Source organism: Heterodontus francisci, chromosome 36 (assembly GCF_036365525.1).
Source record: "Heterodontus francisci isolate sHetFra1 chromosome 36, sHetFra1.hap1, whole genome shotgun sequence".
Lineage (NCBI taxonomy): Eukaryota > Metazoa > Chordata > Chondrichthyes > Heterodontiformes > Heterodontidae > Heterodontus > Heterodontus francisci.
The window spans coordinates 31998227-32020252 of NC_090406.1; the positions used below are offsets into that span (position 1 = coordinate 31998227).

General features: G+C 43.2%; 1 protein-coding gene across 1 annotated transcript in view; it reads right to left on the bottom strand.

Annotated features, from left to right (window-relative positions):
- The window catches only part of med16 (mediator complex subunit 16), a 54773-nt gene extending 33120 nt beyond the window's left edge, over positions 1 to 21653 (bottom strand). Inside the window, exons 1-7 of the mRNA XM_068015840.1 lie at positions 21453 to 21653; positions 18170 to 18277; positions 17413 to 17582; positions 16115 to 16546; positions 11791 to 11896; positions 10285 to 10437; positions 4266 to 4477 (exon numbers count right to left, since the gene is read on the bottom strand). Coding sequence (XP_067871941.1) covers positions 4266 to 4477; positions 10285 to 10437; positions 11791 to 11896; positions 16115 to 16546; positions 17413 to 17582; positions 18170 to 18277; positions 21453 to 21588 — 1317 coding nt within the window. The 5' untranslated portion in view covers positions 21589 to 21653. The remainder of the gene's footprint in view (positions 1 to 4265; positions 4478 to 10284; positions 10438 to 11790; positions 11897 to 16114; positions 16547 to 17412; positions 17583 to 18169; positions 18278 to 21452) is intronic.
- Between the last annotated feature and the right edge of the window lie 373 nt (positions 21654 to 22026).

Genomic DNA, 22026 nt, shown 5'->3' on the forward strand with positions numbered 1-22026 from the left:
GTATGACACCAAGCCACAAACAGAGCTATTAGGCCAGGTGACCAAAGGTTTGGTCAAAGAGGTAGGTCTTAAGTAGTGTCTTAAGGAAGGAAAGCAAGGTGGCAAGGCATAGGGAGGGTATTTCAGAGCTAGGGGCCTAGGCACCTGAAGGCACGGCCACCAATGGTGGAGTGATTAAAATCAGGAATGCACGAGAGGCCAGAATTAGAGGATTGTTGGGCTGGAGGAGATTACAGAGATTGGGAGGGGGGCGGGGTGCGAGACCATGGAGGAATCTGAAAACAAGGATGAGAATTTTAAAGTCAAGACATTGCTTGACTGGGAGCCAATGTAGGTCAGCAAGCACAGGGGTGATAGAGGAACGGGACTTGGTGTGAGTTAAGACCCACTCGGCAGAGTTTTGGATGACGTCAAGTTTACAGAGAGTAGAACGTGGGAGACCAGCCAGCAGTGCATTGGAATAGTCAAGTCTAGAGGTACAAAGGCATGAATGAGGGTTACAGCAGCAAAGGAGCTGAAACGGGGCAAAGTTGGGCAATGTTAGAGGTGAAAATAGGCGGTCTTAGCGACAGCACAAATATGAGGTCAGAAGCTCATCTCAGGGTCAAATGTGACACCAAGGTTGTGGCTTAATCCAAGACTGTTGCCAGGGAAAGGGATGGAGTTGGTAGCTAGGGAACAAAGTTTAGAGCGGGATTTGAAAACAATGACCAGTCTTCACAATATTTAGTTGGAGGAAATTTCTGCTCATCAAGTACTGGATGTAGGATAAGTAGTCTAAAAATTTAGCAACAGTGGAGGAGTCAAGAGAAGTGGTGGTGAGGTAGCGCTGACTGTCGTCAACACATACACGAGAACAAACACTGTGCATTCAGATGTCACCGAGGGGCAGTATGCGGACGAGAAATAGGAGGGGGCCAAGGATAGATCCTTGGGTGACAGAGGTAATGGGGTGGGAGTGGGAAGAGAAACCATTGCAAATGATTCTCTGGTTATTATTAGATAGACAAGAATGGAAACAGGTGACAGCAGTTGCACCCAGATGGACAACAGTGGAGAGGTACTGGAAGTGGATGGTATGGTCAAGTGCAAAGGCTACAGACAGGTCAAGAAGGATAAGGAGGGAAAGTTTACCTTTTGCACAGTCACACAGGATGTCATTTATAAGCAAAGGGCTGAATTTTACACCCCCTCCCCCAGAGAGTGGTTTGTTGGTGGTGGTGGGAGGCGGGAAGTGCGTAAAATGGAGCGAAAGGTTCAGTGGGCCCTTCCTGACCCGCTCCCACCGCCACTTTACGCAGTGCGGAGGTGAAAATGTGGGCCACATCCCCAGGCCAGGCCGAGGCAGGTTCACCAGCGACTTTTCAGAAAAGAACATCAGCTAACATAAATGGGAATCCAAAAATCTTCTACCAGCATGTAAATAGTAAGCGGCAGGCTGGGGCCTATTAGGGACAAAGAAGGTGATATACGCTTGGAGGCACAGGGCAAGGGTATAATACTTAATACTTGCATCTGTGTTTACTAAGATAGGGAATTCTGATGAAACATCAGTAGAAGCAGAGATGATAGAGCTAATGGACAGGGTGAAAATTATAGGCAGATGTACTGGAAAGGCCACCTATCCTTAGAGTGGATAAGGCACCTGGTCTGGATGACATGCAATTCAGGTTGCTAAGAGAAATGGGAGAGGAGATAGTGAAGGGCTTGCCTTAATCTTCCAATCTTCCCCAGATACAAGAGAAGTGCCAGAGGATTGGAAAATGGCAAATGTGACACCCTTATTCAAGAAAGGGTTTAAGAACATTCCTAATAACTGCAGGCTGGTCAGTTTAACATCAGTGGTGGGTAAGGTTTTAGAAACAATAAATGAGGGGAAAAAAGAACAGGCACTTGGAAAGATCGAGTTAATAAAGGAGAGCCAACATGAATTTGTAAAAGGCAGATCCTGCTTGACTAATTAATTGAATTTTTTGATGAAGCAACAGGGCTGAAGAAAGGAATGCAATGAATGTTGTCGAAATGGATTTTAAGAACGTGTTTAGCAAACTACCACATAAAAGGCTGATGTTCCCCAAAGTTCAGTCCTCAGACCACTGCTTCTTTGAGATATATATAAAAAAACTCAGACATTGGAAAATAGAGTAAAATTTCAAAATTTGCTGATGATCCCAAACTTGGAGACAAACAGTGAGGATGATACAAATCAACTGCAACAGGACATGGATAGGTTAACAGAAAGGGCAGACAAGTGGCAGGTAGAATTTATACAAAGTAGTATGAGGTGATGCATTTTGGAAGAAGGGATGGGGAGAGGCAATATAGACTTAATGACACAGTTCTAAAGAGTGTACAGGGACATGTGCACAAATCCTTGAAGGTGGCAGACATATTGGGCTGAATTTTAATCGCGTGCCGTGCTCATCGGCAGCGCGCTTTCAACTCGGCAGCCTTCTGACAAGGAAGTACTGCCAAGTAGCTCCCGCGATTTTATGCGCGGGGCTCATTTAAATAGAGGGGGCACCAATCACGTCCCAGGCAGAAGCGTTCAGCACCACCGCGCAGGCGCCAGCACCATTTTTAAAGGGATTTAAGCTCTTAGAATTAATTTTAATTTTTACAGGTACATAAATCGAGATTTTTTATTAACAATTAATAAAGATGTGGAGGCCCTTCCTCAGCCCCCCCAATGGTCATTTAAGTAGCACTTAATGCCAGAAAAAAAAACTTTATTCCCTTCCCGAACTTCCCCCTCCAACCTTCTAACATTTGGCCTCTAACCCCTTCCCACCATTCACACAACCAATAACATTTGTTTCCCCTGCTCCTCTACCCCTTTCGTACTGAAAATTTTATTACGCCACCCCCCCACTCCCCACCAGGTTTGTTCGTTGGAACTCCGCTGCCTGCAGTTAAGTGCATTTACATCATATGAATGCTAACTTGCATATGGAGATGAAGGGCCCGTCACCAGGCGGCCGGGGGAGGTGGGGAGGGGGCTGCCCCGAAGTCCCCCTGCTGCTGGTAATATGCGGCGGGCCCTTCTCGACGTCACAGGTCGAGGCAGGACCCCTCTCTACTGGCAGAACTTTACCGGCCCCCTTGCCACGACCCGCGGTGTCGAGGGGCCAGTATAATTCAGGCCATTGAGAGAGTAGTTAGCAAAGCATATGGGATCTTTGGCTTCATAAATAGAGGTACTGAGTACAAAAGCAGAGAAGTTATGCTGAACCTTTATAAAGCTCCGGTTAGGCCACAATTAGAGCACTGCATCCAGTTCTGGTCACCATACTTTAGGAAGCAAGCAAGGGGCCTTAAGAGGGTGCAGAGGAGATTTGCCAGAATGGTTCCAGGGATGAGGAATTTTAGCTGCAAGGTTAGGCTGGAGAAGCTGAGATTGTTCTCCTTGGAGCAAAGGAGATTGAGGGGAGATTTGATAAATGTGTACAAGATTCTGACAGGTTTAGATATGGTAGATGATGAAAAGCTGTTCCCATTAGTTGATCACACAAGGACTAGGGACACAGATTTAAGGTTTTGGGCAAGAGATGCAGGGAGGAAATGGGAGGAAGAACTTTTTTATGCAGCGAACTCTCTGCCTATGAAGGTGGCAAAAGTGGAGGCCATTAATGATTTCAGAAGGAAAGTAGATGGGCACTTGAGGGAAATAAATTTTCAGGGCTATGGGGTTGGAGCGGGGGAATAGGACTGACTGGACTATTCTACAGAGAGCCAGAATGGCCTCCTTCTGTGCAACAATGACTGATTCTAACTGTACGAATTCATTAAAAAGGCAGAGGCGCACAAGGACTAAATGGCCTCTTTCAGTGCTGATTTCTATAATTTTATGAACAAAAATCAACTTTCAAACCATGGGGAAAGTCCCAAAAGCAACTGGTATATCTGGGTGAGTTTTCTTATACCATTACCCTTAAAAAGGGAGCAGGGCTGGGTGTCAAGAGACACACATTGGCATGCAGTGGCACTGAAAGGGAATCAAGATTTATCTAGCTATTCTAACTCTAAGAAAAGATCCCAAGTCATCAGATTGTAAATACAACAAAAATTGTTTAACTACAGAAGGAAAATGAAATGCAAACTCATTTAAATGGTCTGCAAGTAGCAAGGGTGGGGTGAGGGGGGAAAATATTTCTGCAATGAATAGCATTTTCCTACAAAGATGAACTTTGAAATGACTGCCTAAACTTGTTAATGTTTTTAAATTGGTGCTTGTGCTCAGTGATTTAGATTAACTTTGTTCTTACCTTTCCATGGTTGTCTATTCCAACCAGTGCCAATGACGTCCAGGACAACTGTAGTGCTTTGAAGTGTACAGAAGATGCAGTTGTACGCTGCCGTTTAATGGCTTGGTCATCCGTTGGTCGCTGGGAGGGTGTGCTGTAGAAAACTCCCATAGTTTGCAGCGAAAGCCTGTGAACAATGTGAATAGTTCCATCGTGGAATGCTAATGCAAGACCTAGACAAAAGGAATGAAAGGATAGAATTTAGTACAAGTACAGTGCTCTACATCAGATGCAAATGTACTCCCACAGCTCAGTGATTATCAGTGATGGTTCCTCTTCATTGTTATAGGATATTTAAGTAAATGTACGGAACAAAAAGCCATGTTATTAATCATGTCACTAGTTCAAGACACAATTACCTGATAAAAATACCACAGTTCTGAAAATATAAAAAGTTTTTTTTTAAGTCTTTAGTAAGTTTTTAGTTTATTTCTGTTAAGTTAGTTGGTCCAATAAATTGAGGCAAGGCAGGGTACCTCAGTCCTGAGGAGTGCACATCCTGTTCCATGCGAAAACTCTTCTCATGTCCTGGACAACCACATGTACAGGAAGTGCCATCAACTGGAGGAGCTCAAGCTCTGGGTTTCAGAGCTTAAAATAACTTGGCAGGGGGATGGGAACTAGGATGTAGCATTAGGAAGGATAAACAAGATGCACAAAGGGTTGGGAGAAGCAGATAGCACTGGTGTAAGAAATAGCAAGATATTAGATGGGGTCAGACAAAAGGTAATACAATAAAGGTCTAAATTCGTTTTTTTTTAATTCATTCATGGGATGTGGGCATCGCTGGCTCGACCAGCATTTATTGCCCATCCCTAATTGCCTTTGAGAAGGTGGTGATGAACTGCCTTCTTGAACCGCTGCAGTCCATGTGAGGTAGGTACACCCACAGTGCTGTTAGGAAGGGAGTCCCAGAATTTTGACCCAGTGACAGTGAAGGAACGGCGATATAGTTCCAAGTCAGGATGGAGAGTGGCTTGGAGGGGAACTTGCAAGTGGTGACGTTCCTATGCATTTGCTGCCCTTGTCCTTCTGTTTGGTAGAGGTCACGGGTTTGGAAGGTGCTGGTAAGCAGCCTTGGTGCATTGCTGCAGTGCATCTTGTAGATGGTACATACTGCTACCACTGTGCGTCGGTGGTGGAGGGAGTGAATGTTTGTGGATGGGGTGCCAATCAAGTGGACTGCTTTGTCCTGGATGGTGTCAAATTTCTTGAATGTTCTTGGAGCTGCACCATCCAGGCAAGTGGAAAGTATTCCATCACACTCCTGACTTGTTCCTTGTAGATGGTGGACAGGCTTTGGGGAGTCAGGAGGTGAGTTACGCGCCGCAGAATTCCCAGCCTCTGACCTGCTATTGTAGCCACGGTATTGATATGGCTACTCCAGTTCTGTTTCTGGTCAACGGTAACCCCCAGGATGTTGATAGTGGGGGAATTCAGCAATTGCAATGCCATTGAATGTCATGGGGAGATGATCATTGCCTGGCACTTGTGTGGCACGAATGTTACTTGCCACTTATCAGCCCAAGCCTGGATATTGTCCAGATCTTGTTGCATTTCGACACAGACTGCTTCAGTATCTGAGGAGTTGCGAATGGTGCTGAACATTGCGCAATCAGCAAACATCCCCACTTATGATTGAAGGAAGGTCATTGATGAAGCAGCTAAAGATGGTTGGGCCTAGGACACTATCCTGAGGAATTCCTGCAGTGATGTCCTGGAGCTGAGATGATTGACATCCAACAACCACAACCATCTTATAGTGCATCTATATAAACGTATGAAACATGGTAAATAAGGTTAGTGAGCTGCAGGCGCAAATAGCCACATGGGAATATGCTATTATGGTGATAACAGAGATCTGGCTCAAAAAAGGCCTGGACTGGGTACTAACATTCCTGGATACAAGATGTTCAGGCAAGATAGAGGGGAAAGAAAAAAAAAGGACGTGAAGCTGTAAAGACGAAGGAGAATATTACACTGCTGGCGCAAGAGTGTGTTCTGAAGGAGTCAATGACTGAATCTATTTGGTTAAAAGTTAAGAAACAACAGAGATACAATTACGCTACTGGGTGTATTCTATAGGCCACCAACTAAAGATATAGAAGAGCAAATTTGCAAGGAAATTACAGAAATGTGCAGTAACAACAGAGTAGCCTTAATGGGGAACTTCAATTATCCTAACATAAACTGGATAGCAATAGTCTAGAAGACAGAGCAGAAAGAGCTTCTGAAGTGTGCTCAGGAGAATTTTCTTGATCAGTATGTTTCTGGCCCAACGAGGAAGGAGGCATTGCTGGATCTGGTTCTGGGGAATGAGGTGGATCAAGCGTCAATCTTGGAATTTTAAAGAACAGTGATCATAGTATCATAAGGCTTAGGTTAGGAACAAACTCAAGTAAAACTGGAGGAGGGCCACTTTCATTAGGGCAAGAATGGATCTATCCTTGGTAAATTGGAATGAAAGATTGGCAGGCAAAACGGTAATGGAAAAGTGACTGCTTTGACACAGGAGATGGTTCGGGTACAGTCGAGGTACATTCCCATGAGGGGGAAGGTAAGGCAACAAAAGCCAGAGTGCCCTGGTTGATGAGAGAGATAGAAAGTAAGATGAAATAGAAAAAAAAGACTGTATGACTGATGCCAGTTTGATAATACCTGTGAGAACCAGGCTGAATATAGAAAGTTCAGAGGGGAAGTGAAAAAGGAAATAAGAGAGAGAGTATGAGAAGAGATTGGCAGCCAATGTAAAAGGGAATCCAAAAATCTTCGATAAACATATAATTAAGAAAAGGGTAGTAAGAGGAATGGGGCCAATTAGAGACCAAAACGGGAATCTACACAAGGAGGCAAAGGGCATGGCTGAGGTACCAAATGAGTACTTTGCATCCGTCTTTACCAAGGAAGATGCTGCCAAAGTCATAGTGAAAGAGGAGATAGTTGAGATGCTGGATGGGCTAAAAAATAATAAAAAGGTGGTATTAGAAAAGTTGTTTTTTTGTTAAAGTTGACAAGTCACCAGGACCAGATGGGATGCTTCCGAGGATGCAGAGGGAAGTAAGGATGGAAATTGAGGCGGCACTGGCCATAATTTCCAGTCCTCCTTTGATACGTGGGTTGTGTTAGAGGACTAGAGAATTGCAAATTTACACCATTGTTCAAAAAAAGGGTGTAAGGATAAATCCATTGTCTACAGGCCAGTTTGACCTCGATGGTGGGAATGCTTTCAGAGACACTAATCCAGAACATAATTAATAGTCACTTGGACAAGTCCAGATTAATTGGGAAAGTCAGCATGGATTTGTGTTTAACTTGTTGAGTTTATTGATGAGGTAACAGAAAAAGAGTTAATGAGGGTAACGTGGTTGATGTATTGTATATAGACTGCAAAAACATTTGATAAAGCAAAGATGAAGTCCAAAGAATAAAAGGGATCATGTGAGCATAGATACTGAGTTGGCTGAGTGACAGGAAACAGAGTGTAATGCTAAACAGCTGTTTTGCGGGCTGGAGGAAGGTATGCAGTGGGTTCCCCAGGAGTCAGTACTAGGACCACTACTTTTCTTGATATAGATTACTGACCTAGACTTGGATGTACAAGGCACAATTTCAAAATTTGCAGACGACACAAAACTTGGAAGTACTGCGAACTGTGAGGAGGATAGTAATAGACTTTAGTGGACATAGACAGGCTGGTGGAACGGGCAGACACGTGGCAGATGAAATTTAATGCAGAGAAGTGTGAAGTGGTACATTTTGGTAGAAAGAACGAGGAGAGGCAATATAAAATAAAGGGCGCAATCCTAAAGCGGGTACAAGAACAGAGATCTGGGGTATATGTGCACAAATTATTGAAGGTAGCAGGCCAAGTTGAGAAAGTAGTTAAAAAGACTGAGAAGGATCCTAGGTTTTATAAATAGGGGCATAGAGTGCAAAAGCAAGGAAGTTATGATGAACCTTTATAAAATTCTGCTTTGGCCTCAAGTGGAGTCGTGTGTCCAATTGTGGGCACCGCACTTTAGGAAGGATGTGAAGGCTTTAAAGAGGGTGCAGAAGAGATTCGCAAGAATGCTTCCAAATATGAAGAACTTCAGTTAAATGGATAGATTGGAGAAGCTGGGGCTGTTCTCCTTGGAGAAGATCAAGAGGAAATTTGATAGAGGTGTTTAAAATCACAAGGGGTCTGGACAGAGTAGATAGGGGAAAACTGTTCCCATTGGCTGAAGGGTTGAGAACCATAGGATACTGATTTATGGTGTTTGGCAAAAGAACCAATGGCGTCACACTATCAGAGTGTGGTGGAAGCAGATACAATCGGGATTTTCAAAAGGGATAAACACCTGAAGAGAAAAAAATTTGCAGAGCTACAGAGAAAGAGCAGGGAGTAGGACTGAGTTGTTCTTGCAGAGAGCGGCACATACACGATAGGCAGAATGGCCTCCTTCTGCGCAGTAACCATTCTACGATTCATAGGGAAAATCGTCACAGTGGCATATCCTTATTAGTTATGAAAGTGCTTCTGTTTTTGTTAAAAATATTTTTTGAGGAATTCATAGTCAAACTGAAGAAATGTTGGGCCAGTTTTTTTTTTCAAGAGGGTCATCAAGAGGACACTGAATGAACTTGTTTGGCAATATTAATTACTGGTTGTCACATGACTCAAGTTAAAAATAGAACAGAAACCCTGGTAACTGGGGAAGATGTGGGCAGAGAAGTGACAGTCGCGCACCCCTTGACAGGATAAGCCCAGGAGCAGCATTGCACACCTGACAGAGCAGCAAACTCGCAAGCTTTTGGCTGCAGTGTCAGTGTTTACCTTCTGGAATGCAATAAAATTAGCACCTGCTGCTGAAGAGGTGTCACGGAGGAAAAGACCAGATTCTTGCTGAATGTTTAAAGAGTCAAGTCTGCAGAAGAGAATTCCCAAGGAAGACGACCACGACCCAGCTCAGCTTTCCAGCACCTCTAAAAGACCCAAGAAGTCCACTGTGTCAACCCATCTCATCTCCTGTCTTTGAAGAAAAGCCTGCTAACTTAATTCTCAACGCCGCCTGAAAAGAACTATTCTAAAAGATCCCAGTGACCTATGTGCATTCAGAGGCTAGACTGTATACCAGTTTTGGAACACAACATATCTCATCTATTGTTTTCTTCAAAAATGAGCAAGTCTTCAGCCCAAGTTTTTTTTGTCTGTAACAGAGCTCTAAACAAAAACAAAAAAATTCCCTTTATTTTTCCGGTTAGCCAGTGTATGTGCGAGTATAAGGGGCTAAGATAAAAAGGGAACTTCAAAATTTCAATCTGTTTGTTTATGCTTTACTTCGTTACTGGTTAAGACTCGTTTTATAATAAACTGATAATTTTGTTGTTCATTAAAGAAACCTGGTTAAGTGTGTTTTATTCTGGGAAAAATAGACTGTATCAGTAAGTGGAAAAATTTAAATATATGTTGTGACCTGTGGAGAAGTGGAACTGGAATAAACAGTGCACTCCTCCCGCCTCAGTCGTAACACAGTATAAAGACATATAACTTTTTCTGTTGAATGTCTTCTCCAGAAAAAAGGGAAGTCAAACTGGCCTTAAAACAATACTAATATGATTCTAGTCAACAGGAGATCAGAGGAAAGATTCCAGCTGGGTCACCTAGCAAATACTCTTCCCCCAAATACAGACAACTCAAATGCCCTACTCTCCTCAAGCAACTAAATTGGGATCTGATGAGCTAAAAGCTATCCTGTTCAGTCACCATTAAAGCTGCTCCTCACGCAGAGGGCTGTGATATACATGGTACTCTACTGCAGATATTGTACAGGAGCCAGTTTATGTTACCAATAATTTCTGAATCTCACCATAATTTCTGTTTCATGGTGTTTGGTTAAGTTCGCACTTTTAAGGATTCACAAAGCCACCCATCACTGGACAAAGGGGAAAACATTAACAAAGTTTTCACATTGGACTTCAGGTGAAGGATAGTACTAACCGAGCCCTGGGAAGAATTTGGTATCTGTTGCCACTTTTAGGTCAGTGCTGGTCAGCGAAATGGGAAGTTTGGGTAAACCCACAGCTGTTACACGATCCAGGTCATTGGTTGCAGATAGAATCCTCCACTTCAGAATGCTTGGCTGTTTATCACCTAGCAAAATCATAACAGAAATCACAGTAGCAGTGAGCGAAACACTATGAATGGAAGGCCCATTCCATTTTAAAAATGATATCGGCAGCAGAATGCATCTTTTATCATGACTGGGCTCCAAGCACTGAGAGATCCAGTTCACAGATCACTTTACATACAAATGTACATGACTAGAGAAAAACAGCTGTCAACGTGTCCAGCTCCAGAGCTCAAAAACAGAGTACAAAGTTCACTATCTATAACGCAATTGATTTTCACACTAGATTCCTGTCAAACTACTTCTTAAAGTTACTGATACTATTAGCCTCCCTGGGCAATATCAGGAATTTTAACCCAGGACTAGGAACAATTTTATGTTTGTTGCCAGCTTTAGGTCAGTGCTGGTAACAGATGCATTTTGAGTTTACCCATAACTTACAGCGCCAAATGAGATTTCCATTCCAGGCACAATGCAATTAAAAAATTACTTTTAACTAACTAAATAATATTTCTTACAAATGATTCTCAAAACTCCACCTTATCAATGTAACAAACCTTGGTCATTTTCCTCACACACAGCTTAACAGGCTCACTTTTAATAATTCAGGCCATTTCAAAGAAACATCATGTGTACAGACACAAAGGGCTGGAAAACATTGCTTGCCAACAATCCATGGACAAGGAAATTAACTCTTACAAAAAAAAAGCATAGACACAACAAATCGTGTGGCCTCCTTCTGTGCTTTATGATTCTATTCTATGACAATTTACCTTTCAGCTCTGGTAAAATTAAAAACAATGCAATTTACCAGCTTATGAGTGATGCTGTATAGAACCCTTCATCTACGATCCTTCATTAATCTTTTGCCTTCTTCCAGTTAGCTAAAACTTTTGTATATTGAAACTCCTCTCCTTACTCCACTGCTAGCCCCTTTCCAGGCCAAAATTTAACTTGATTTTGACTGATGAGGCCATTTTAATGGAGTGATAAATAACATGCACATCTGAAATCTGTCCAATAGCAGAAGCACAAAATAGTCAACACTGATATCTTGGCAATAAGATAGAAACATGCAGAGGAATGGTACAGCTTCTGCGCAGCTAGTTTATCAACAAAGCAGTTGATCACAGCTTTGCACACTCCATCCATTTCACAAAGTGCACAACATATTCAGTTCATTGGGGAGGCATCAAATAGTGGGGGAAGCAAATCGAACCTGAATCACTGCAAGCAGCCAGCTTACAGAAAAATATGCATTATGTAACTTACTGATTGTAGCCTCTCTGAAATAGCAGGTTAAGTCCCAAGCTGTGCTAACTGCAATTTATAATTGATCAGTGAATCCTGCTTAGAGCAGCAATCTCCATACTCACCCACAGGGGAAATTGGCTGAAAAATATTATTCACTGGTAACCCTTCCTTCCGTAATGACCAACATTCTACAATGCTGCCAGTCAGACTTGAAGCACAAAGCAACACCTGCAGGAGGCAGCAGAATGTCAATTACCCTGCCACATAAGTTTTTACATTAAGATCCACAAATCTGAACCAAAATATTCACTGCTCTGCATCTGAAATGGTTTATTACCATAATACTTACTTTCCTCTTATTACTCCATTTAACGCTTCCCATTTCATGTGTCATGCCCCATGTATAACCGAATGCTTCCAGGTCTTTACTGATATCACTCATGGGCCAGAGAGGAGGACGACGACAACAAACATTTATACAGTGCTTTTAACATTGAAACTGCCTCAAGGGAAAGTTAGGGGATGGAAACAGATAAAAGAAAGTGACGTCTAGTCATAAGGAGATCAAAAGCTGGGTTGAAAGGAAAATGGAATTTAAGCTTTGTAAAGATGAAGAAATAAGTGGAAGGCTTGGAGAGGCTGCTGAAGGCTGGACTGCCAAAGGTAAGCTAAAGGGAGAAGGATGCACAGAGGACCAAAGAGACCCAGGGCTGGAAGAGGTTGAAGAGATAGGGTGGAAAAAGGTCTTGGAATGATTTGAAGATGAGGATTTTGAGTTCAGTGCACTGTGGAACAGGGATCTAATGTCAGTGAGGATGGGATTGATGGGTAAGGAGGAGTTAGTACAGGATAAGAAACAAATAGTCATCAGATTGAACACCTAGTCTTCATTATTGTCTCCCTACAGCATGGTGAAGAGTGAAAATTTAGAAGCCTACCATCGGCTGCTGCAACTCAAACTATCACAAGCAGCTATCAGGCATATTATATAGGACCCGATTTTAATTCACTCAAGACACTTAGTTAAAATCAGGCCTTATAGAAGCTATATGCAAGCAGTTACAAAATAAAAGACTAAATTATGGTCAGGCAGTGGCAATAGACTAGTTTTTTTTTAGATTTTCCTCTGTGAATGATCTCATGTAAATGCCAACACACTCATTGCTATCAAACAGTTTCCTATTCCTTGCCCTGCAGATTACCATATATACATTTTAAGAAAGACACATCACTACACCAAACTATTTTCTTAGCAACATCTGGGGATTTGTGCCAAAATTGAGAGCGCTGTTCCACAGACTAGGGAAGCAACAGCCTGACATGGTCATACTCACAGAAACATACATCCAATATCCCAGACGCTACCATCACCATTTCTGGGTACATCCTGCCCAACTGACAGGACAAACTCACCAGAGGTGGCAGGCGATACAGTGGTATACAGTCAGGAGGGAGTTGTCCTGGGAGTCCTCAACATTGACTCAAAACCCCACGAAGTCTCATGGCATCAGGTCAAACATGCACAACAAAATCTCTTGATTACCACCTACCGCCCTCCCTCAGCTGATGAATCATTACTCCTCCATGTTGAACACCACTTGGAAGAAGCACTGAGAGCAGCAAGGGCACAGAATATACTCTGGGTGGGGGAACATCAATGTCCACCACCTAGAGTGGCTCCGTAGCACCATTACTGACTGAGCTGGCCAAGTCCTGAAGGACAAAGCTGCCAGACTTGGACCGCAGTAGGTGAGGGGAAAACCAACTAGACCTTGTTCTCACCAATCTACCTGTTGCAGATGCACCTGTCCACGACAGTATTGGTAGGAGTGACCACCACACAATCCTTGTGAAAACGAAGTCCTGTCTTCACACTGAGGATACTCTCCATTGTGCTGTGTGACACTACCACTGTGCTAAATGAGATAGATTCAGAATAGATCTGACAGCTCAAAACTGGGCATCCAGGAGGCAGTGTGGGCCATCAGCAGCAGCAGAATTATATTCAACCATAATCAATAATAACCTCACGACCTGGCATATCCCTCTCTCTACCATTACCATCAAGCCAAGAGATCAACCCTGGTTCAATAAAGAGAGGCGAGAATGCCAGAAGCAGCAGCAGGCACACCTAAAAAAAAAGGTGTCAACCTGGTGAGGCTAAAACACAGGACTACTTGTGTGACAAACGAGGAAACAGCATACAATACTCAGTACTAAGTGATCCCACAACCAACGGATCAGATCCAAGCTCTGCAGTCCTCTCACATCCAGTCATGAATAGTGGTGGACAATTAAACGACTAACAGGAGGAGGAGGAGGCTCAAAAATATCCTCATCCTCAATGATGGAGGAGCACAGCACATCAGCACAAAAGAAAGAGCTGAAGTATTTGCGACAATCTTCAGCCAGAAGTGCCAAGGGGATGATCCAGCTCGGCATCCACCTGAGGTTCCTAGCATCACAGATGTTTGTCTTCAGCCAATTCGATTTATTCCATGTGATAAAGAAATGGCTGAAGGCACTAGATACAGCAACATAACAGCTGTAGTACTGAAGATTTGTGTGCAGAACTAGCTGCGCCCCTAGCCAAGCTGTTCCAGTACAGCTACAACACTGGCATCTACCCGGCAATGTGGAAAATTGTCCAGGTATGTCCTGTCCACAAAAATCCAACCCGACCAATTATCACCCGATCAATCTACTCACGATTATCAGCAAAGTGATGGAAGTAGTCACCGACAGTGCCATCAAGCGCCACTTAAATAAGGTCAGAAGTGGGGATGTTCACTGATTGTACGATGTTCAGCGCCATTCGCAACTCTTCCTGAAGTAGTCCGTGTCCATATGCAGCAAGACCCGGACAACAGTCAAGCTTGGGCTGATAAGTGGCAAGTTACATTTGCGCCACACAAGTGCCAGGCAATGACCATCTCAAACGAGAGAGAATCTAACTATCTCCCCTTGACATTCAATGGCATTACCATCGCTGAATCTTACACGAACATCCTGGGGGGTACCACTGACCAGAAATTGAACTGGACAAGCCACAAATACTGTGGCTATAAGAGCAGGCTAGGAGTTCGACAGCGAGTAATCTACCTCCTGACTCCCCAAAGCCTGTCCACCACAAGGCACAAGTTAGGAGTGTGATGGAATACTCTCCAATTGCCTGGATGAGTGTCGCTCCAACATTCAGGAAGCTCAACGCCATCCAGGCCAAAGCAGCCTGCTTGATCAGCACCCCATCCACCATCTTAAACATCATTCCCTCCGCCACCGATGCACAATGGCAGCAGTGTGCACCATCTACAAGATGCACTGCAGCAACTCGTAATACCTCCGTCGATACCACCTTCCAAACCCGCGACCTCTTCCACCTAGAAGGACAAGGGCAGTAGGCGCATGCGTGGGAACACCACCACCTGCAAGTTCCCCTCCAAGCCACACACCATCTTGACTTGGAAATACATCCCTGTTCCTTCACTGTAGCTGGATCAAAATCCTGGAACTCCCTCCCTAACAGCACTGTGAGTGTACCCACACCAAATAGACTGCAATAGTTCAAAAAGGCAGCTCACCACCACCTTCTCGAGGGCAATTAGGGATTGGCAACAGATGCAGACCTCACCAGCAATGCCTGCATCCCATGAAACGAATAAAAAAACTAACTGACTGAGCAGAGACTGAAACAATACATGACAATGTTAACACTGCTGGTAACCAGAGTGGTACAAAAGCATAACATTGTAGATGCTTGAAGTCTGAAATAAGTACATAAAATTCTGGAAATGTTCAGCAGGTCTGGCAGCATTTACGGAGAAAGTTAATTTTGCAGGTCAATCCTGAAACAATAACTCGGTTTCACTCTCCAAAGATGCTGCCAGACCTGCTGAGCATTTTCAATCTCAACTGGTTTTTATTAAATTGGTAACCATATTTACATGGTTATAGCACAGCTCCTGATCAGGTCGGCTACAGAAAAATGGCAGTGTATCAGGATTAACAGTGCACCATCATAAATCCAGATTTCACATTCTCGTCTCATTGACCCTTGTTTGATAAATCAACAGTGTAAACAGACCCTCGCTTTTTAGATTCTATCCCAGCAATTATGACAGCATTTATGTAATGGGGACACCAAGATCAATCCTTGCACACTAACTGCAGACAGCATACTTTGAGGTTCTTGAAGCCACACAAGAATAGAAGATTATACTCTAGCTTTAAGAGCAACCAAGTCATCAGCCAAAATAGCTCAAATGAGCTTTCTCAAAATGAAATTGGTTGCTCTTATACATATTTACATTAGAAGTGACATTTTGATAAAGCAGGGAATGATTACAAGTTGACCAGAGATACCTGAATTTCAATCTAAACCAACCTTTGCATAGGGTGTGGCAGCAGAGCTGTGAAGGTGAGGAGATAAGGAAACAGTCATGTTACCTGCTCAGATGTTTCTCTTGTTAAAAACTTCAGGTGAGTGACAGCCGGGTACTTCTCCTTTCGAGCAGTGTCGGTTGTACAGCGCATGAAGAGTGATGGAAGCAGTTCAGTGTCAATTTTGCATTTCTCATTTACAACACTCACACAGACTTTATAAAACTGAACAGGTGAGGAGCTGCTGCCATCCGACGTGGTCACCACGATATTCCCACCACCAGTGAATGCAATGTCTGCCAGTGCAACTCTGCTTCTCAACCGTGATAAACTCTCTGTAGCAGTGAGAACCTGTCCGCTGGGTTTCAGTAATGACACAGTCACTAGACCACTGATGGTTACAGCAATCCAACCTTCCATCGGCTTCCCTCCAAACAGCGTCAAGGAAGGGGAAAATTTCACCCGAGAAAACTTCTCACCAAAATTGGATGCTCCAGACTGCGAGAAAAAAAAACGTCATCTTAAAGCTCTAAAACCATATAAGAAATTAAATCCAACTTTAAAAAGTTCTGTATCATAACACAGATTTCTTATAGCTCACAGATCAGTACAAAATATGGTTCTGAGCTGCACTCAGCTATGTGACTGGATGAATCAGGCAGTGAATTTTGTTTCAGAAACAACAGGAGTGAAAATACTGCAGAACAGCTTGGCTACCCCAAATGAGCTTTCCTTAGGCCAGAACACAGCATCTGACATTTTCACCTGGTTTATGATGTTTGTAAATTAGCATTGCTAATAAAGTTGGCTATTTACATTTTTGCACAGTCACAATGATTAACTGATATTTGCACAAATGGATGAAAGCAGAAATAAGCACCAGATTTGCACTCCTCTTATTAACATTTATTCCAGATCTGTCAGATTCTAGAATGGGATAAAAAGTCAGAAGGAAGTTCCTCCCAGGTTTTTAACAGGCAAGCTACATGTATGACTGGCAATGCATCAATATTTATGGATATCCAGTCCCAAATATTAAGTGCAACTATTTGGCACCAGTATAAACAAAACTATAATGTATAAATTTGTTGCTGGTCAGCTTTCTGGACTATTAGTGCATTATGAAGCAAACAAGCATGACGTCAATTTGAATTCAACTTATGACCTAAAACTAACTTCAGGGCCAAAATGATTGAGTGCACAGACCAGATGTGACATAGATAAATGCACCTCCAATTCAGTAACAGAGATGACTATTGCTGTGGTCCTATCAGTAGAACAGAGGTACCAGTTATAATTAACACCACCTTTGGTTGTTGACAGATAATTAAAATATTACTCAAGTTTTTGACTACAGCACAAACCTTTTCTACATGCAAGGCCAACTTGACACCATTGTGTAGCCATGACAAGGCTACAATGGGGTCCCCATCCACTGAACTCCCGACTATGCTGTCCCAGCTGTTTACCAGGTGATCAGTCATACTCCAGCATTTCACCCGACCATCAGCGTCAGCAGATAACAGGCGGGAACCTTTCAAGGAAACAGCGTGGAGCGAAATCAGAGTTTTAAAAAAGACATCTCAATTCTAAAAGATACATTTTAGTACCTGTAATTATGAAAACATTCAGTCCTTATCTAATTTTTTTTTCTAATTAAATTAAATATGAAACCACAAGAGAAATCAGTCAACATTGTGGTTATCCACAAGAAATATGCACATCATCTACTGCTATACAAAGCATCATACAGGGAGAGTGCACTTCTGCAAACACATTGGGAAGATTTCCTCTGTGCATCGTGTAGCAAAATCAATTTTCTCAGGTGCTTAAAATGTGTTATCTCCCAGCACACCTTCAAGTGAATGCATAGGTAATAGGGCAGAAACACTTCACAGTTCAGATCTTACGCTTGAGGCTTTCAGCGCCCAAGGGGCACCGCCGGGCATAGAGAGGATAACTGATCTGCATAAAAACATTATAGTTTAACCATTTATGTATTTATTATGAACAATTATTTATCATATTGGTGATGCCCCAGGACACCTAGACTTGCCTTATCATTTAATGTTACCAACTGGTGACACTGGGACAACACAGTTAACCAAAGAAAAAGCTTACCAGATTGGTCCCACTCCAGAGAAGTAATCACTTCATGGTGTCCTGAGTTGATGGAATAAACATCCCAGGGATGCTCAGTATCCAAAATGTGAACCATATATGTAAGATCTGTAAGAAAAAGAAGGGCTGTTGGAGAACACTGTTCAGCCTCATTGTCTAAAGCATTTTCCATTTAAATCAACAAAGATCTAAAATAAAACACATAATACTGGGAACACACAGCAATTTGGTTGTATCTAAAAAGAAATCAGTAATGTCAGGAACATACAGCAAGTCAGTCAGCATATGAAAGGGAAATAAACATTAGTGTTTCAAGTGAGACTTGTTAGAATTCAGTAAGGATCTGACCCCACTTAAATTGAACATGCAACAAAAGTTGGTAATTCCAATGAAACAGTAAAGTTTTGGGCCTGAGAGAGCTCATTATTATAAAGTAGTGATAGTTTAGTAAGACGGTGGAAATTCCTTTTCTTGTGATAAATGCACTGCATAGCATGGTTCAGTTGCCAACGCTCGCCTCTACCTCAGAAGGTTGCCAGCTTTTGCCAAGTTCAAATTCAGTCAGAGGCAGAATTTAGGGAAAAGGTTTAAGGCTGTATTACGGCAAATTATTTCAATTGTTCTGGTCTCAACATTGAATTGGTACTGAGAATATATTTATTTTACTGCAGTCCTCACACTTTGAGGAATATTTGACCTCTTTACAAACACTTTATTTAGATGGTGCAGATTTAGATGTAGTGCCACTGATCTCATATTGACATTTTGGATATTTACATCATATTTTGTAATACTTCAATATATTTGGAAGCATTTCCCTGGTTTCCAGTTACAGTATAAAGAATTAATTGGATTCTGTCCGCACTGGGATTGGGGTTTAATTTTATAAATAGCCCAGAACCAGTTGCTTCTCTTCCTGGTGGCACTGAACTTAATTTTCAAGGGCCTGCTGCTTTTGCATCCACTGGAATACTCTGTACAGTCCCATTTGATAATATATTGCAAACCCAAAAAACAAAATATTTTTCCAAAACCCAGAAAACTGAACTTAGCATTAAAAACAAACTGCTTAAAAGTCCATACTGCCAAACCAAAAACACGTACTACATAAATGCAAGTTTCTTTTTTTTCTTTCTTTTGGGCCTCCTTATCTCGAGAGACAATGGATACGCGCCTGGAGGTGGTCAGTGGTTTGTGAAGCAGCGTCTGGAGTGGCTATAAAGGCCAATTCTAGAGTGACAGGCTTTTCCACAGGTGCTGCAGAGAAATTTGTTTGTCGGGGCTGTTGCACAGTTGGCTCTCCCCTTGCGCCTCTGTCTTTTTTCCTGCCAACTACTAAGTCTCTTCGACTCGCCATATTTTAGCCCCGTCTTTATGGCTGCCCGCCAGCTCTGGCGAACGCTGGCAACTGACTCCCACGACTTGTGATCAATGTCACAGGATTTCATGTCGCGTTTGCAGACGTCTTTAAAGCGGAGACGTGGACGGCCGGTGGGTCTGATACCAGTGGCGAGCTCGCTGTACAATGTGTCTTTGGGGATCCTGCCATCTTCCATGCGGCTCACATGGCCAAGCCATCTCAAGCGCCGCTGACTCAGTAGTGTGTATAAGCTGGGGATGTTGGCCGCCTCGAGGACTTCTGTGTTGGAGATACGGTCCTGCCACCTGATGCCAAGTATTCTCCGGAGGCAGCGAAGATGGAATGAATTGAGACGTCGCTCTTGGCTGGCATACGTTGTCCAGGCCTCGCTGCCATAGAGCAAGGTACTGAGGACACAGGCCTGATACACTCGGACTTTTGTGTTCCGTGTCAGTGCGTCATTTTCCCACACTCTCTTGGCCAGTCTGGACATAGCAGTGGAAGCCTTTCCCATGCGCTTGTTGATTTCTGCATCTAGAGACAGGTTACTGGTGATAGTTGAGCCTAGGTAGGTGAACTCTTGAACCACTTCCAGAGCGTGGTCGCCAATATTGATGGATGGAGCATTTCTGACATCCTGCCCCATGATGTTCGTTTTCTTGAGGCTGATGGTTAGGCCAAATTCATTGCAGGCAGCCGCAAACCTGTCGATGAGACTCTGCAGGCACTCTTCAGTGTGAGATGTTAAAGCAGCATCGTCAGCAAAGAGGAGTTCCCTGATGAGGACTTTCCATACTTTGGACTTCGCTCTTAGACGGGCAAGGTTGAACAACCTGCCCCCTGATCTTGTGTGGAGGAAAATTCCTTCTTCAGAGGACTTGAACGCACGTGAAAGCAGCAGGAAGAAGAAAATCCCAAAAAGTGTGGGTGCGAGAACATAGCCCTGTTTCACGCCACTCAGGATAGGAAAGGGCTCTGAGGAGGAGCCACCATATATAAATGCAAGTAAAGAAAAAGAAATAACTTACATTTAAATGGCAACTTCAGCATATCTCAAAGCACTTTACATTCAATGTACTTTTTGAAATCCAGTCACTGTTGTAATTTAGAAAACAGAGCAACCAATTCATGCAAAGTCCCACAGAAAGCAATGCAATAATAACCAGATCATCTGTTTTTAGGTGTAGGTTGAGGGATAAATAAATATTCATCAGAACACCAGCAAGAATTTCCATGCTCTTCTTTAAAATAGTACCATAACATTGTTACCATCCACTTCAGAGAGCCTCAGTTTAACATCCCATCTGAAAGACGGCACCTCCGACAGTGAAGCATTTCCTCAGTGTTACATTCACTGGACCGTCAGCCTAGATTTTGAGCTAAAATCCATCGGACTTGAACCCACAACCACCTGACTCAGAGGCAAAAATGCTACCCATTTTATAATAGCATGGCATGCAACTTAACATTACTTAACCAACATCGCCAAAAAGAAGTGCCATTTTGATTCACTGTTATTTGAGATCTTGTCCAGTGCCATGGGTTGGCATTTCTGTCTATATAACAGTAACATACCGTATGTGAAGCATTTTGAGATGTTTCTGAAAGCTGAGCTAAAGTGTTAACAGAAATGCATATCTCTTTTACAATAAATTTGCAAGAAATGCAAATGCAGTTACAGTAATTAGGAATTTCAAACTTCAAGAACTTCCCATCACTGAACAAGTACAATGGAAAGATGAGGCAGCCCAGTCCCGCATAAACCAGGACCAGACTCAAAACCCTACCTTAATCAAAAGCAAAATACTCAGATGCTGGAAATCTGAAACAAAAACAAGAAATTTGCTGGAAATACTCAGCAGATCTGGCAGCATCTGTAGAGAGAGAAACAGAGTTAACGCTTCATCAGTTTCAAAACTCTACCTTGTTCCTCCTCGTTCTTCAGGTCGGTGCTGAAAGCCACCAGGTTCCTACAGGACCAGGCACACACCAACGGGACAGACGGACAGTAATTGCTCTTTGGCCGCTTCTCCCATTCGCACACATAAGCAACATCCATACTTATTACTCCCGGCGCCTGCCAGCCCGGGCCCCTATCACCCCCCAGTGCGCAGGCGCGTCTTACCTGCGCGATCCCTTTCACACTTGGTGCGCAAGCGCGCCTCACACGCCAGATCCTCTCATACCGATTCGCAGGCGCGCCTCACCCGCCCAGTTTTTCCCCCTCTTATCCAGTGCGCAAGCGCCTGCTATTCCGATCCGACCCGTTGACGCTATGTTTGCGTCACTGACGGCTGCTCCGCGCGCTGCCTGAATTCGGATTGAAAGAAAAATGTTCCGCAGATTATCGCGATTTCTTGCCTTTGAAATTATTGTCAAAGCGCTTTCGTACAACATGGGAACCCGGTTTTAATTGTTTTCCTCCAGGCAGTTTAAGCTGACACCTCTCTTTCTGGAAACGAAGTGATTCTTGACAACGCAGCCGGCCGCTGACGTC